Genomic DNA, 16,421 nt, shown 5'->3' with positions numbered 1-16,421 from the left:
AAAATCTGCAAATAATACACCATGGAATTATATTCCTTATGCATATTTTCCAAATTTTTCAGTGCTTCAGAAAGGCGTGCAGATGTCCAAACAAGTATTCATCTACTCTGACTTGATGTAGTCTGAAATAAAAAATCTATTTTAATTTGAACAATTTGCTGTCTCATTCCCAAGATTTCCACAGAAATTTTGACACGATGATGTCTGGTTCCTCATTTCATACTTTTTCTTAATAGCGGTTTAGTTATTCTAGCCATCTACTCTGCTACTGATTAATAAAACAATCATATCCAATTCCATAATTTGTTCTGGCTATTTTGAAGCCAGATGCTACAAAATATATGTACCATTACTGAATGCTATTACTTCAAAGTCAGCTATTACAATCATCCCTAATTAACCCCAACCTATTATTCAATAAGGTGGTCCAAAGGCCAGCAGTGACTGGTTAACTCTTCTGGCAGGCTGGCTGTATTCAGTCTGGGTTGCTTTACATAAAACGGGAATAAATCACTAGTGGAAGATCTGTTACAATGATTATACCATGTGCACAATTAATTCAGCAGTCTGAACAGCTATCAACCTTAAAACACAATTGAATGGCAACAAAAAGGTATGTTTTTCAATTAAACAGTTCTTTTCTCACTCAATGTATAGTATTTTAACTTTTTTCATAGTGTCTTCATTATACAAAAATCTCTAGGCACATCTTCACACCATCTAAATTTTAAATAGCTAAAAGCATGACGAAGTTAATATGAACTGCTACTTTAGTATTTTTGTATAGATAGTTTTATCACAACTAACATTCATCTTCAACATGAATTCTATGCGTAAAAGGACAGAATCTTGCATATATCCCCATTTAACTGAAGAGCAGCTATCAGTGTCTGTTCTGGATATTTTCTATCCCAGGCGAGACAAGTACATGATTTATTAAAACATAAATAATATACATTCAGCAACGGTATGTTCAGCTGATGAGAAAAGCAAGTGAAAATCTGAAACTGTAACCAAATTAGAAACAATACTCACCAGCCTGAGAGGTCAGCGACTGCTGAGATAACAGCTGAGCACCCACAGTAGTTGGGAGCCTCAGCTTGGAGTGTGGCGATAGCAATGATGGTGCAGGAAGAAAGAGATTTGACCTGGCCTGTAATAGGAAAGGCAAATCAGAAACCAAAGCGCAATTTCCTGGGTTACTCACTGATGTAATCCCTAGTACACATATTGCTGGTCAGTAAATAATACCCCACGAATTAGGATTATGTCCACGAATTTGTTTCTGTTTTTTGCAAAGTTTGTGTATTAGGAATCACTTTCAAATCAAAATATTTTACAGATGCATTACAAATAATGGCCCACTTTCTTGACTCAATCAATAACTTAAATTAGCTAATTTTTCCACATGGCATAATAATGGCTACTTACTTATAGACCTTTCTTGATGAAGGAAATATAGTTCAGGAAAGATAATTACACACAATGCTACAAAAAGGAACAGTAAATATTCTTATACAGATAATGTCCAAACCTACATAAGTATTAGGAGAGTGGTGATGCATTGAAACATTTTCTTAGTGGTTAAGGTCTGAGTGGTAAAACTCCCAGACATCATTACAGAAAAGACACTTTCTTTATGTTGAAAGATAATCTACTGGATACATGATCATTTTCATATCAGAGTAAATTCAGTCTGTTGAGTTACAGTAACCATGGAGAATTTTTGCATATGCTCCAAGAATAAAGGTCACTGTAAATTACTTCTTTTCAATCATCCTAACTACAACGCTCAAGTTAGCATAAGGTACATCTCCAGACATAATTTATATCTAAACATCGCCACAGTTGGGGGATTAATACAGAATTTCTCTCTATTTTGTTCCTTTCTGTTTAATTAAAAAGTAAATTTGACATTGAGGTTCGTTTTGTGATAAAGCTTTCAAAATACATGGAAAAGTAACCACAATTTTGTAAATTCACTCAAATAGTGTGAATTGCATCAAAGCAATCTTTATGTATTATACGCCTTGATATTGGCTACATTTTTAATGTGGGTTTTATATGATTTTACACAAGTAGGGGACATTCCAAACTTAGCCTTAGTGTGTAAATAAAATACCTGGCATGATACCTTACGTTGAGTACTAATTTAGTAAGAGTGTTGAAATATTGAAGTTCACATAGTTATCACACTAGTGGCGCAAATCCATATATATGTATCTTTTGCTCTTCACCATGGAAGTTTGTGAAAAATATATTTTGGATTATACTATACAGTGAAAACCAGATAGCACTATTAAATCAAAGCTGGTAGGATTTTTTTCTTCATTGCATTGAAAATAAAAATCACATTGCTAGGATTCTTTTTTTGTGTTTCAAGGCAAAATCACCAACTTTCAACCAACAAAGAGAAACTATTTTTGGGTCTGAAACGGGATCAAATAATATGCCGTCTAGAATTGAGCTGCTTTCCAATTATTGTTTTATATGCTAAAAAAAAGCACAAACACAAAATCAAGTTTACCGACATTACTTATTATGTCAACATCTGGTTACTGGATTATTAGATCAACCTATGAAATGGGCTACAGAGATTTCTTTTGAACCACAGTACCATAATTTCCTGGGATGCATCAATGATAATACGAGATTTCCGAGCACTGTCCTAACAGTCAAGGGTCAACATCTGTCATCAAAGACCACCTTTCATTACACTGAATGAGAGCTTTCTGTTCTCTCCAGATCTAATATTTTTCATTCTTTGGACCTCTTGCAACATGCAAGATTGCATGCTACTTCCCAGTTTTTACTTAATGGCATACATTTATAGAATCAACAACGTATTATCACGCTGACCACAGGCCTTGGCACTGGGACAACAAACAGTTCCCCCTTCTTAGCAGCTATGGTTCAATTTGTGTCAGAGAAAAAATGCTGTCACCAAAAATTGTTAAACCAAAAGACAATGTTTCATTTTCTATCCATTGTTTACAGTAAATGTTAAGGAATTAAAATCAATAACATGGATTCTATTTATTATGGACCACTGTATAACACAAACAGGGCGAGGAATTGACACCAAAGATGCTAAAAAAGGATTTAAATAGGTTATGCAACTTGGCATACACATGTGAAATGAAACACAATACTCACAATGAATGGAATTGAATTATCACAGGGAGACTTGGACCAAGGAGTAATAGTCGGAACATCACTTTCAAAGCCCAGGTAATGTGCCTCATTTCATGGCCTGACTACAAAGATGCAGAAAAGAAGGAAGGTTCCTCTCCCCACTCCTTTTTTGTTGACAGCATTTTTTTCTGTTTATGGATTGACTTATAGCCAATAACCAGAGGGATGACTGCTTGCCCCAGTGCCAAAGGCAGTCCACTGGCAATCTCACCATCTTCCTAGGCACTCAACAGCCTTCTGGTCTGAATATTGACTTAAGCAACTTCAGAACTTAGATGTTTCCCCCATTTTCTTTGGTATTGGTCTGATTTATTTTCTTCCACTAGTTGGGTTTGGCAGCCCTACTGCATTGCTAGTATTTTCTATTTTAATTTCAGGCCTGATCATCAGCTGCATTTTCAGTTTTTCCCATTTCTCACCTTTTTCCTTGGCTATGCCCATCACTGCCTTAGCTGTTCATACATTCTTTGTTTATTTAATGTTCTTTAATTTTCTTAATTCTCCCCTATAATTTATACATCAAAATGTCCTGCTTTTCTTTTAAGCAGGTTGCAGGTCAGTTGACGGATACTTCCGCTTTGTGCTTTCATAACATTCTATGAAAATGCTCACTCATCTTTCAGTTTTCAGTTCCGAGGAAGGCTCTAGTCCACAACATTGTCTTAGCTTTCTTCACATATGCTGACTGACCACACCATTTCCTTTGGTGTCCTGCAATTATTTATCCTTTGCCCCCGCCCATTTCTCATCTACATGCTGCCCCTCGGTGGCATCATTCAAAAACATGTCAGGTTCCACATGAACAGTGATGACACCCAGCTCTACCTCACCACCACCTCTCTCAACTCCTCCACTGCCTCTAAATTGTCAGACTGCATGTTCAACATCTAGTACTACATATTAGAAAGACCAAAGCCACTGCCTTCAATGACCATCACAACTCGATACCTCTCCCTGGCAACTAAAGCTCAACTAGACTGTTCGTAACACTGGTGTCATATCTGATCCCAACATGAGCTTCTGACCACATATCCATGGAACAACACATCTACTTCCACCTCCATATCATTACCCAACTCTTTCCCTACCTTGGCTCATCTGCTATTGAAACCCTCTCCCAATCCTTTGTTACCTCTAGACTTGACTATTCCAATGCAGTCCTGGTTGGTGTCTCATCTTCGACTCTCCATAAAAATTAAGCTCATCCAAAACCCTGCTGCTCATATTCTAATGCCCTTTCATCGATCACCCATGTGCTCGCTGATCTACACCAGCTCCCAGTGAAGCAAAGCCTCGATTTTAAAATCTGCATCCTTTTTTTCAAATTCTTCCATAGCCTTCTGCCCTTCCACATTTCTGTAACCTCCTCCTACAATTCTCCGAGATATCTGTTCTCCTCCAGTTCTGACCTCTTGCGTATTCCCGATTTTAATCACTCCCCCATTGGCAGCCATGTCTTCAGCTGCTGAGAGCCTAAGCTCTGGAATTCCCTCCCATAACCCCTCTGCCTCTTTTTCCTCCATTAAAAGATTCTTTAAAATCTACGTTTTTGACCAAGATTCTGGTCATTTGCCTTAATATCTGCTTACGTAGCTAAGAATCAAATTTTGTTAGATAAGACTTCTGTGAAGTGCCATGGTGCATTTGACTATGTTAAAGGTGCTATACGAATGTAAGTTGTTGCTGTGGGTTGTTATTCAGTAATCAGAAGTTCAGGAGAGGGAGGAATGGGGTTTCAATGTGGGGGTGTGGGGGGGGGGGGGGGGGGTATGTTCCTGGGGTTGGGCAGATCTGGGGCAGGATGCTGGGGTTTGGCAGCATTGAGAATGGGTCCTATGATCTGGCATCACTGTAGAGGGGGAACCTGGGGTTTGGCAGACCTGCAAGAGAAGGAATCGAAAGTTTGAATGTGAGCTTTGGCTCACTGGTGGATTTAGTGTTTTTCAGCAATGAAGGATAGGGGGAAAGCTTGGGCGGACAACACTGATCCTCAGCTGTATTTTGTTGATGCACTTTCTATCTACAAAACACAGCTGAGGATGATCAGATCACATACATTGGAAGTCAAGAAAAGACCAGCTGTCCCATTAAGCCTGCCCCACATCATGACAGCTGGACCGTCATGGTTAAACATTTCTATCCACCCACCTCCTCAGCCATGTAATTTCTTAGAAGAGGCAGAGACAGATAAACAAAAAGCAGGGCCAATAAGGAAAAAGAAAATACTCTGGAAAATTCCTCTCTGGCCCCTGTAGGCAATCAAAACCAGCTCAGGAGATCACATGGATGAAGTGCTAACTATCCTTCCCGTTTGCATGAGAAGGTTTTCAAATTATTTTATTTTCAGAGAACTCAAATTAAAATGAAGAAAGACAATGGCTGAAATTTAACATGGAGGCAATGGCCTCGTGCAAAGGCTGGAAAGGTGGGGGCGAACCCATCTCCACTGGGCCTGTAGGCCATGTTGTTATTTTGCGTGGCTCAGGACTTTAATTGGTTTTAGTCAGGGCTTCCGCCCCTGAGGCAGGAAGTCCCGTCTCCAAGACCTGCCAGCCAATCAGAGGATCAGCAGCTGGCAGCGGTGGCCACTGCTGGGACTGCATGCAGCCACAATGAACAGGCCCCGGAATGGAGGCAAGTGTATGGGGCCTCACTGGGGACAATCGGCTAGGCCTCAGCAAAGTGGGGGTGGGTGCGGCTTGGAGTGTAGGGCAGGGGGGTTGTTACAGGGAGCAGCCCAGGCTGCTGGGGGGGGTGGGGGGGGGGGGAAAGAGGGTCTCCTTGGGGCACAGAGTGCCTGATCAGGAGACCATTTCCCTGCCCCCCCCCCCCACAGCCCACAAGGGGACTTGCTCAGGTGAAGTGTCAGTCCACTGCTGATAAAATACCAGCAGTGGTGGGAAAAGGTCCTTAGGTGGCCACTTAAAGGCCTCGATTAGCCTTAGGGCAGGCAGGCCACCTGCCATTCCACTCTATTTTATGCTCTCCCATCCACCCTGCTCCTGGGAGGGCGGGCGTTAAATCCTGGCTAATGGCTCCAAAAATCTGCTAGCCTGCATATTCTAGCATACTCTTTCTGATATGTCACCCTTTTGTTGAACGTCCTTGGATGGTTTGTTGAAGGCAGACCTTCCAACCATCCCAAACTTGGCCATTGGAGTTGGGAGGAGCAGGGACCCGTACATCACCATGTCCTGGGCCTGGGCCCTCAGCAGGGCCTAGTGTAATGTCATTGGTGACGGGATACCTGGTCAGGCCAGGAATAGCTCCTTGAAAACTAGCGGCTGTAGGAGCACACCCCGCCCCACCACCAAGAAACAGACTTTGCTTTGTTTCAAAGCTTCAACCTACACGGGCACTGAGGAAGCAACAGATTATTCCTATTAGTCTTAGGGTGTCAACTGTGCCTCAGTTGATAGCACTGTCACCTTTGAGTCAGAAGGTTGTGAATTCAAGTCCCACTTCAAAGACAGGAGCACACAAATCCAGATGGCACTCCAGTGCAGTACTGAGAGAGTGCTGCACTGTCGGAGGTGCTGTCTTTCAGATGAGACATTAAACTGAGGCCTGGCTCTAAGGTGGATGCAAATAATCCCATGGCTCTATTTCGAAGAGCAGGTGACTTACCTGGTGTCCTGGCCAATATTTGTCCTTCAATCAACATCACAAAAACAGATTGTCTGGACATTACCACATTGCTGTTTGTGTGAGTTTGCATTGCACAATTTGGCAGCTGCATTTCCTACATTACAACAGTGACTACACCTCAAAAGTAATTCAATGGCTGTAAAGTGCTTTGGCACATTCTAAGGATGTGAACATGATAAATAAAAGCAAGTTTTTTTCCCCCGGAGGTGGGGCAGTGCCAAACTGAGCAACCAAATTTACATATCTCTATAGCATGTAGGCATTTTAGACATAGAGCATACATGCTGTTAGTGGCGTGGGTGCCCGTCACCGGCAGGCAAATTGAGGAAAGGGTTTGAAGCTTAGGCAGGATGAAAGCTGATGGCCTCCACTGTCCTTCAACCCATCCTTTATAACAAAAAATGCTAGCCACAGCTTCTTCCTGTCACCATCCCAGCCTCCTCCATTTCTCCTCATGTTGCTGCCATCACCAGTTTCCTGCTGATACGTCACTAGATATTTGTTGAATAGTTGGCACCAGGGAGTGTCACAGGAGAAAACTGGTAAAAGTAGGATTCAGGGATGACACTAGAGCAGGTCAAAACGGGGTGCAAGGTCTTGGCCACATTTCTTTGCCGAGTCATTGTGAGGAACACCATCGGAGAAATAGAAATATATTTTTAAATTGCATAACATTGAAAGAATGAATTAAAATCAGAATAGTAATCCAACAGTGAAATTCTGTACCAAATTAATAGCATAAGACCTCTGATAACTAAGGATATTTATCTGTTTAAAATATTTACTTTTATTAGTTACGTAAGGTACTATCCTCAAAGTAGGTATGCTGAAATGGAGAGGTGTTATGAGCGGGGTGGGGGGGAAGAGAGGGCGGGCTGGGAGCGGCAGTAGGGGAGGGCAGGGGTTTGATAAAGTATCTAACAAAAATCTTAAGGGGGGGGGGGGGGGTGTGTTGGTGGGGCTGGAATTATGCCAAAGTGTATATACACTTTCGAATTACGGTGAATCAAACTCACACAATCTTAAAAGCAAAATACTGCGGATGCTGGAAATCTGAAACAAAAACAAGAAATGCTGGATTCACTGGTTCCGAAGAAGGGTCACTGACCCGAAACGTTAACTCTGCTTCTCTTTCCACAGATGCTGCCAGACCTGCTGAGTGAATCCAGCATTTCTTGTTTTTGTTTCACACAATCTTATGTCAGGTTGTTGATCATTTTTTAATTAGAAGATGCAGGAAATTGTTAGATAGGTGAACTATCACAAGTACTGAAGCAGGCGCAATTCACTCACAAATTGTGCATTTCATGGCATGTGCCACTCTGGATGGAGTAAAATAATTTTGCACCATCACAATTTGAAAAAAAAAACAGTTCTACCATACAAAATAAAACCCAGTGTCAAGCAGGCTCTGGACAATTTTCGTTGTGTTACTTGGAAAGATTGAGGTCTTTAAAAAATCTCAAAAATGAAAATATATAAATATGCTAACAGAATATCACTTATCTTCATTTTACAGTTGTTGCTGAATTAAATATCCTCATCTAAACCTGCGGGTTTCGTGTTATGTAAGTTTCTCTTGGCACAGATTAAAGAAAATGAAGCAATCCTCATTTTCAAAATACATTGGAGAAAAAAAATTGCACAATCGATCTTAAATAAATTTCTGTGGCTGTATCATAAAGGTAACCATCACCAGGCTATTTTCACAGCCTGTTCATAGCACTGCTGTAAAATGAGACACAACTCACCAAAATACTTTCAATACAGGACCTGGATTGCGTAATAGTACTGATGTAAATTGCCTGTATTCGGCAAAAGGAATAAACGTTCAAGAAGAATAGACACAGAATGTTTTGCATTTCTTATTTATGTAATGCAAATGATGTAAATGACATGGATTTCCAGAAATGTAAAATTTCCATACTGAAACAATCAAGTTTGAAGTCCAACAGAAAAAAAACAAGATTACTACCTTTCCAAAAAAAAATGAAGATCACATCTGTGCCTCATCACATCAACTCCAAACATTTGACCTTCAAGAGCAGATACTAATTTGCATAAACTTGCAAGTCAAATTTTCTGTCATTCTTTACCTATCAGTCTTCCACTATGAATATTCTTACAGTTGACATTCATTGCCTCAGGGTTATTCTTTTCTCTTCTCATTCAAATTATCCTTCTAATTATACTTCATAAACTTATAGAGACTGCAATTCATATTGGCGCATTATAAAGAAAACCTTTTCTTCATAAAATATATAAAGAAGCAAGGTGTATATTGAACACCCAATAACAGATCATATTTCATTCCACTGTTGGAACTCTATGCCAATGATGACAATTACACTACCCAAAGGATTTAATTCCCATTCACAAATATTAATCGTACTAATATATACACATACAGGGTACCTATATTAAAACTTATTTTTAAAGAAGCAAAGATCACCAGATTTTAATAATTTCCCTGCACTTCACACCACTGTCTAGGAAACATTCAACCTGATTCCATGCACCTAATAACAGATGTCTGAGTGACTTTCTCCTGTGAGAAAGCAATTTCCCTTATGGTCAAGGTCTGACCCAGAACTTGTGGAAACTGTAAAGAGGAATTCACTACAAGACCAACACACTGCTACCGATTGATATTGATACAACATATTAGCTATGCCAACAAGCTACTGTAATAATTACCAAACTATAGTAACTCTTCTCTGCTGCCCACTGCGCCTCCTGCAAACCAGCAACCCCTCCCCCCTCCACCACTTAAGGAGAAGAAATGCTTGGGTGGCTCACAAATTGGCAGATCACGACTTAGTTCTCATTGACAATTCCATCTGTGGAATACTTTGCCCTCCCTCACCCCACCACTGCAATCTCCTTTTACCCATTGCTTAATATTTCCAATCCTTTTAGTAGGTATACTTTAGCTCAATCTATGTTAAAGTCATTTATACCAATGTTCATGCTTGACTGTTTATTCTGTGTTCTTTTCAACAGCTGGGACTGCTCACATTGGATTTCTTGCACATCTCGCCATCAGCACTGCACTGCTCTGCTGGACTACATTATATGCCTTGACTGCTGTGATTCTGCTCTGCCACTCAGTTTTAAGTTTAACATAACTGGCTCCAGCCTAAAATGTCAATCCTCCATCTCCTGCTGTTACTCATTAGGTTTCTGCACTGCATTCCAGTGCACTTCCATCCCTGATCTTTACTTGGCTGCTATTTTGGCACCTGGGCTAAACATTACTTCCTCCTGGTCCGAATGTCATTTCTCTGCTGCCTTCAGTGCCTTACTATGACCTCCACTTTTGCTGGTGCTTTATACTGAGCTTGGATTTTCGGCTGGTAGGACTTCATTCCACGACCTAGCCTGCTCCTGCGAGCTGAGATTCTTGTCCTTTGCTGAGACTTTTCACTTTATGCTGATCTAACTCTTCCATCACCCTTTGCTGGATCGAGTTAAATCGGCTGCTCGAGCTCCCACTCCACAGCTGTTCCTTGAATTATGTACCTCTTGTAAACTGATCCCATGAATTTACCCACCACCCATATCCCCCAACCCCAGATCCTTGGTCTTCACTGCTCTCCCTATCCTCGAGTTTCATTCCCACTGGTTCTTACTTCTCTGTTGGTTCACCAGATTGGCTGATACATACTCCTAGCACCTCTTGGGCCCTTCTCGCCTCTTCTTCCCACTACCTGGCAACTGCCACCTTTCCTTTCTCCCACTTTGGTATTTGTTCCCGACCCAACCCATCGCAATTCCGAGACTTAATTCAACCTTGAATAAGCCTTCAGCTACTCTCTGTCCCCACATGACACTATTTGGAAAACTATCAGGGAGTTCTCAGTGCTTTGGCCAATAGTTATCAGAGTGCAATTTAGAGCGTCACAGTTTTACAGCATAGTAACAGGCCCTTCAGCCCAACGTGCCTGCGCCGACCATCAAGCACCCGTCCTAACTAATCCCATCTCCCCGCACTTAGCCCGTAGCCTTGTATGTTATGGCGCTTCAAGTGCTCATCTAAATACTTCTTGAATGTCGTGAGCGTTCCTGCCTCTACCACCTCTTCAGGCAGTGTGTTCCAGATTCCAACCACCCTCTGGGTGAAAAAATGTCTCCACAAGTCCCCTCTGAACCTTCTGCCCTTTACCTTAAAACTATGCCCCCTAGTTATTGACCTCTCCGCTGAGGGAAAAAGTTTCTTCCTATCTATCCTATCAATGCCCCTCATAATTTTGTCACCCCTCAACCTTCTCTGCTCCAAGGAAAACAACCTCAGCCTATCTTAGTTGTCTTCATAACTGAAATGTTCCAGCCCAGGCAACATCCTGGTGAATCACCAGTGCAATCACATCTTTCCTATAGTGTGGTGACCAGAACTGTACACAGTACTCCAGCTGTGGCCTAACTAGCGTTTTATACAGCTCCATCATAACCTCCCTGCTCTTATATTCTATGCCTCGGCTAATAAAGGCAAGTATCCCATATGCCTCCCTAACCACCTTATCTACCTGTGCTGCTGCCTTCAGTGATCTATGGACAAGCATCCCAAGGTCCCTCTGATCCTCTGTACTCCCTAGGGTCCTACCATCCGTTTTATATTCTATTGCCTTGTTAGACCTCCCAAAAGGCATCACCTCACACTTCGCAGGATTAAACTCCATTTGCCACTGCTCCGCCCATCTTACCAGCCCATCTATATCGTCCTGTAGTCTAAGGCTTTCCTCCTCACTATTTACGACACCACCAATTTTCATGTCGTCTGCAAACTTACTGATCATACCTCCCGTATTCACATCTCAATCATTAATGTACACTACAAACAGTAAGGGTCCCAGCATCGATTCCTGCGGTACCCCACTGGTAACAGGCTTCCATTCACAAAAACAACCCTCTACCATCACCCTCTGCCTCCTTCGACTAAGCCAATTTTGAATCCAATTGGCAAAACTACCCTGGATACTGTGGGCTTTTACTTTCTTAACCAATCTCCCTTGCGGGTCCTTATCAAATGACTTACTGAAGTCCATGTAGACTACATCAACTGCTTTACCCTCTTGTCACCGCCTCGAAAAATTCCATCAAATTTGTTAGACACGATCTCCCCCTGACAAAGCCATGCTGACTATCCCTGATTAATCCCTGCCTCTCCAAGTGGAGATTAATCCTGTCTCTCAGAATTGTTTCCAATAATTTCCCTACCACTATGTTAGACTCACCGGCCTGTAATTACCTGGTTTATCCTGCTACCCTTCTTGAATAACGGTACTACATTCGCTGTCCTCCAATCCTCTGGTACCTCTCCTGTGCCCAGAGCGGATTTGAAAATTTGTGTCAGAGCCCCTGCTATCTCCTCCCTTGCCTCACATAGCAGCCTGGGATACATCTCATCTGGGCCTGGGGATTTATCCACCTTTAAGCCTGCTAATACAGCCAATATTTCCTCCTTTTCAATGCTAATTTGATCAAGTATATCACAATCCCCCTCCCTGATCACTACACCTACATCGTTCCTCTCCATAGTGAACACAGATGAAAAGTAATAATTTAAAACCTCACCTATGTCCTCTGGCTCCCCACACACATTGCCTCTTTGATCCCTAATGAGCCCCACTTTTTCCCTGGTTATCCTCTTGCCCTTAACATATTTACAAAACGCCTTGGGATTTTCCTTTATCTTGTCTGCTAGTGATTTTTCATGCCCTCTCTTTGCTCTCCTAATTACTTTAAGTACTCTCCTACACTGTCTATACTCCTCTTGGTCCTCCGCTGTTTTCAGCGCTCTGAATCTGCCATACGCCTCCTTTCTTTCCTTATCCAATCCTCTATATCCCTTGACATCCAGGGTTCCCTTGACCTGTTGGTCCCACTCTTCACCTTTACAGGAACATGCTGCACCTGAACCCTCACAATTTCCCTTCTAAATGACTCCCACTGGTCTGATATAGACTTTCCTATAAGAAGCTGCTCCCAGTCCACTTTGGCCAGATCCTGTTTTATCACACTGAAACCCGCTTTCCCCCAATTCAGTACTCTTATTTCCGGTCCCTCTATGTCCTTTTCTATAATAAATCTTAAATCTTAAGAGTTATAGTCACCATCCCCAAAATGCTCCCCCACTGACACTTCTACCACTTGTCCGGCTTCATTCCCTAGGATTAAGTCCAGTATCGCTCCTCCTCTTGTAGGACTCTCTACGTGCTGGCTCAAAAAGATCTCCTGAATGCACTTGAAGAATTCCGCCCCGTTTAAGCTTTTTGCACTAATACTATCCCCTCTAATATAGGGGAAGTTGAAATCCCTATTACCCTATTATTTTTGCACCTCTCTGAGATTTGCCTACATATCTGCTCCTCGACGACTGCCTGACTGTTTGGAGGGCCTGTAGTACACTCCCAGCCAAGTGATTGCCCCCTTTTTGTTTTTAAGTTCTACCCATATGGCCTCATTAGAGGAACCTTCTGGGATATCATCCCTCCTTACTGCAGTAATTGACTCCTTGATCAACAGTGCAATGCCACCTCCTCTTTTACCCCCTCCCCTATCACATCTGAAGATTCTATACCCTGGGATATTAAGTTGCCAGTCCTGCCCTTCCATCAACCATGTCTCGGTGATGGCACTATCATCATATTCCCGCATGTTAATCAACGCTCTCAATTCATCTGCCTTACTAGTAAGACTCCTTGCATTAAAATAGATACAACCCAGCCTTGCATTATTGGCCTGACCCTTAACAGATCTACATTTACTCTGTCCTCCGGACTGACTTAGCTTCACATTTATATTTGATTGTACATCACCCCCTACTGTGCTTCCACTCTGTATCCCACCCCCCTGCCAAATTAGTTTAAACCCCCTCCTACAGCACTAGCAAACCTCTCAGCAAGGATGCTGGTCCCGTTCTGGTTCAGGTGCAACCAGTGCATCTTATACAGATCCTACCTTCGCCAGAAACAGGCCCAGTGATCCAAGAATCTAAAGCCCTCCCTCCTGCACCATCTCCCCAACCATGCATTCATCTGCTCTCACCTCCTATTCAGATACTCACTAGCCCGTGGCACCAGAAGAAACCCAGAGATTACAATTTACAATTTAGCTGCCAAATTTTCTATATTCCAACAGTGCTTATATTTCAGAAATACTTCATTGGCTATATAGTGCTTTGAGACATCCTGAGTTTGTGAAAGGTGGTATACAAATGCATGTCTTTTTTGTCTCCGTATTTCCTAAAGGACTTGTTGAAAAACACATCACTTCTTCTCGTCGTGTCACTATACCTTCCCTCGCCACTGTTCCATGCAGGCTGTGGCTCAGGAGTTGAAGACCTTCAGATCTTCAGGGCTGCATGGCTCTGGTAGTAAAGGGCATTCTAGGAGATGTTTCATCATTTGGGATGTCCCTCCACAGTCAGAATTGACAGCAGAAGCAATCATGTCGCTGTCTCTGTCAGGCTTTATCTAGCCTGCGAATCCTCTACAACGCTACATCCAACTTTCTGCCACCCAGATTTCTCAATCTGCTACCAGAGAGTGAAGAATTAATCCATACATCACTGCTTCATTACGAGCTCATTACCAAATGCCATATTCTCCTCACATGCCAACCTTCTTGACCACTGGAGGCAGGGACCTCCTTTCTGTCCCACTCACCCCACCCACCAGTGCCCACTTGAATGTTGTTCCACTGGAAACCATTGACACGCCTTCCGCAAGTCCCTCCAAAATGTCCATTCACTTGAAGACATTTGCCGTCCTAGCTCTTAACGTGGATGACTGCACTGAAATCCTGACTTTACCTGAAACTGGCTACATTTTCCAGCACCTTTTCCTGCCCAGATTATAGCTGTAGTGATGATGATCAAACCAAGTAAAACCTTGGTCTCTCCCAGTACTGTTCTGACAGATTTTCCTTCTTCAACACCTCACCCTGTCCCATAGATCATTGATAGCCCTGGAAATGTGTGGAGACCTGAAATGCTGGATCTACAGAGAAAATTACTTCACTACTGGGCAATAAGTTGCTGATTTTTGTTAAGCAACTGAGGAGTACTTGCTATTGAAAATGGTGGGGAGCTTATTGATGAAGCAGTTTAAGAAATTGGCCTCAGGACACTGCCCTGAGAAACAACTGCAGCGATGTACTGCAGCGGCAATGATGGCCTCCAACAAACACAACAGTCTTCCTTTGTGCTAGGTATGACTCTAGCAGCTAGAGATCACTAACTTCAGTTTTACCAGGGCAGCTCACACAACAATTCATATAAACTGTACACCACATAGTTTTGGCAATACACAATAGTGGAACATATACAGTTAATTAACAGCCTTAGGATTGTGGCAGAATTAGCCTCAACTTCTATTCATCGGTCATGTGAGCACTCAAACAATATGTGACAAATAACCATGTTTTGCTGATGCCACTTGTCATGGAGTGCATAAGGATAATGATGTTCATACAACTGAACGAACTGTGACTCTTTCCATGAACTGAGGTATGGCACTAACTATAACTCACAATGAAACACAGAGTGAGGTTGAATGCTGCCTTGATGTCACTCTGAGCTCAGCTCTGGATCTCAGATCATGTCCATGTTTGGACTAAAGCTGAAATAAAGTGGCCCTGGCGGAACCCAAACTGGAACTGAGTAGGTTACTGATGCTTGGTAGCACAGTTGACAAATCATTCCAACACTTTGCTGATGATTGAAAGTAAGGGTGATAGGGTTGGATATTCCTGAGAAATTTTCCACTTTGTCAGGAGAATGCCAATGTTATAGCTTTACTGGAACAGCTTAGACAAGGACACGGATTAGAGGTCTGCTTTAGGTTGGGAAAAAGAACCCGATCCAAACCTGACTGAACCACAGCGGACCCGAGCCCGACCTGATCGGAATCCGCCCCGACCATCCGTTTACTTACCTTCTTGACGCTGAACCTGCAAGAAGCAGCAGTGCAAGTGCGATGACATCATAGGAACGTCTGCGCAGTGACACAGTTTGTCCCAGACTCCCAGCTCAGGTAAGTTTTTTATTTTTAATAATTACCAGCAGAGGCTTAGCATGCGTGTCCAGCTCTACCCGACTCAACCTGGCCCGACCCGAGTGCCCAAAAGCTGGCCCCGGAAGATGGACCCAACCCGACCTGATACACATGTCCTCGGTTTCCGTCGAGTAGCAGGCCTCTAACACAGATAATTCTGGGCCACAGGTCTTCAGCACTTTGCTGTGTCCTGTACATTCAGTCATTTCTTGATGTAGCATGGACCGAATTAAATTGACTCAAGATTGGTATGTGTGATGGTGGGGATATCAGAGGAGACAGGGAAGGATCATCCACTCAACTCCTCTGGTTGAACATTGGTGCAAAACATTTCAGCCTTGTTTTTCTTGCACTCGTGCTGAGCCCTGCCACCATTGAGGATGGGGTTGTTAATGAAGCTTCCTCTTTCCACAGACTGCCTAATTATCCACCACCATTCACGACTGGATGTGTCAGGATTAAGATGTATACAAAGTACACTTAAAAATTAACTGAATGGCCCTGGGTAATATGTACACCTTA

The 16,421-nt window shown here is 42.5% G+C and overlaps 1 protein-coding gene across 7 annotated transcripts in view; it reads right to left on the bottom strand.

Annotated features, from left to right (window-relative positions):
• ahi1 (Abelson helper integration site 1) overlaps nucleotides 1-16,421 on the bottom strand; it is a 407,526-nt gene that overhangs the window by 217,459 nt on the left and 173,646 nt on the right. For all 7 annotated transcript variants that reach the window (XM_068026173.1, XM_068026175.1, XM_068026181.1 and 4 more), the window contains exon 21: nucleotides 1,036-1,153. In XM_068026173.1, coding sequence (XP_067882274.1) covers nucleotides 1,036-1,153 — 118 coding nt within the window. The remainder of the gene's footprint in view (nucleotides 1-1,035; nucleotides 1,154-16,421) is intronic.

The sequence above is a fragment of the Heterodontus francisci genome, chromosome 3 (genome assembly GCF_036365525.1).
Source record: "Heterodontus francisci isolate sHetFra1 chromosome 3, sHetFra1.hap1, whole genome shotgun sequence".
NCBI classification, from domain to species: domain Eukaryota; kingdom Metazoa; phylum Chordata; class Chondrichthyes; order Heterodontiformes; family Heterodontidae; genus Heterodontus; species Heterodontus francisci.
Note: the sequence above shows the minus strand (reverse complement) of the source record. Positions and strands in the feature narration are given on the sequence as shown.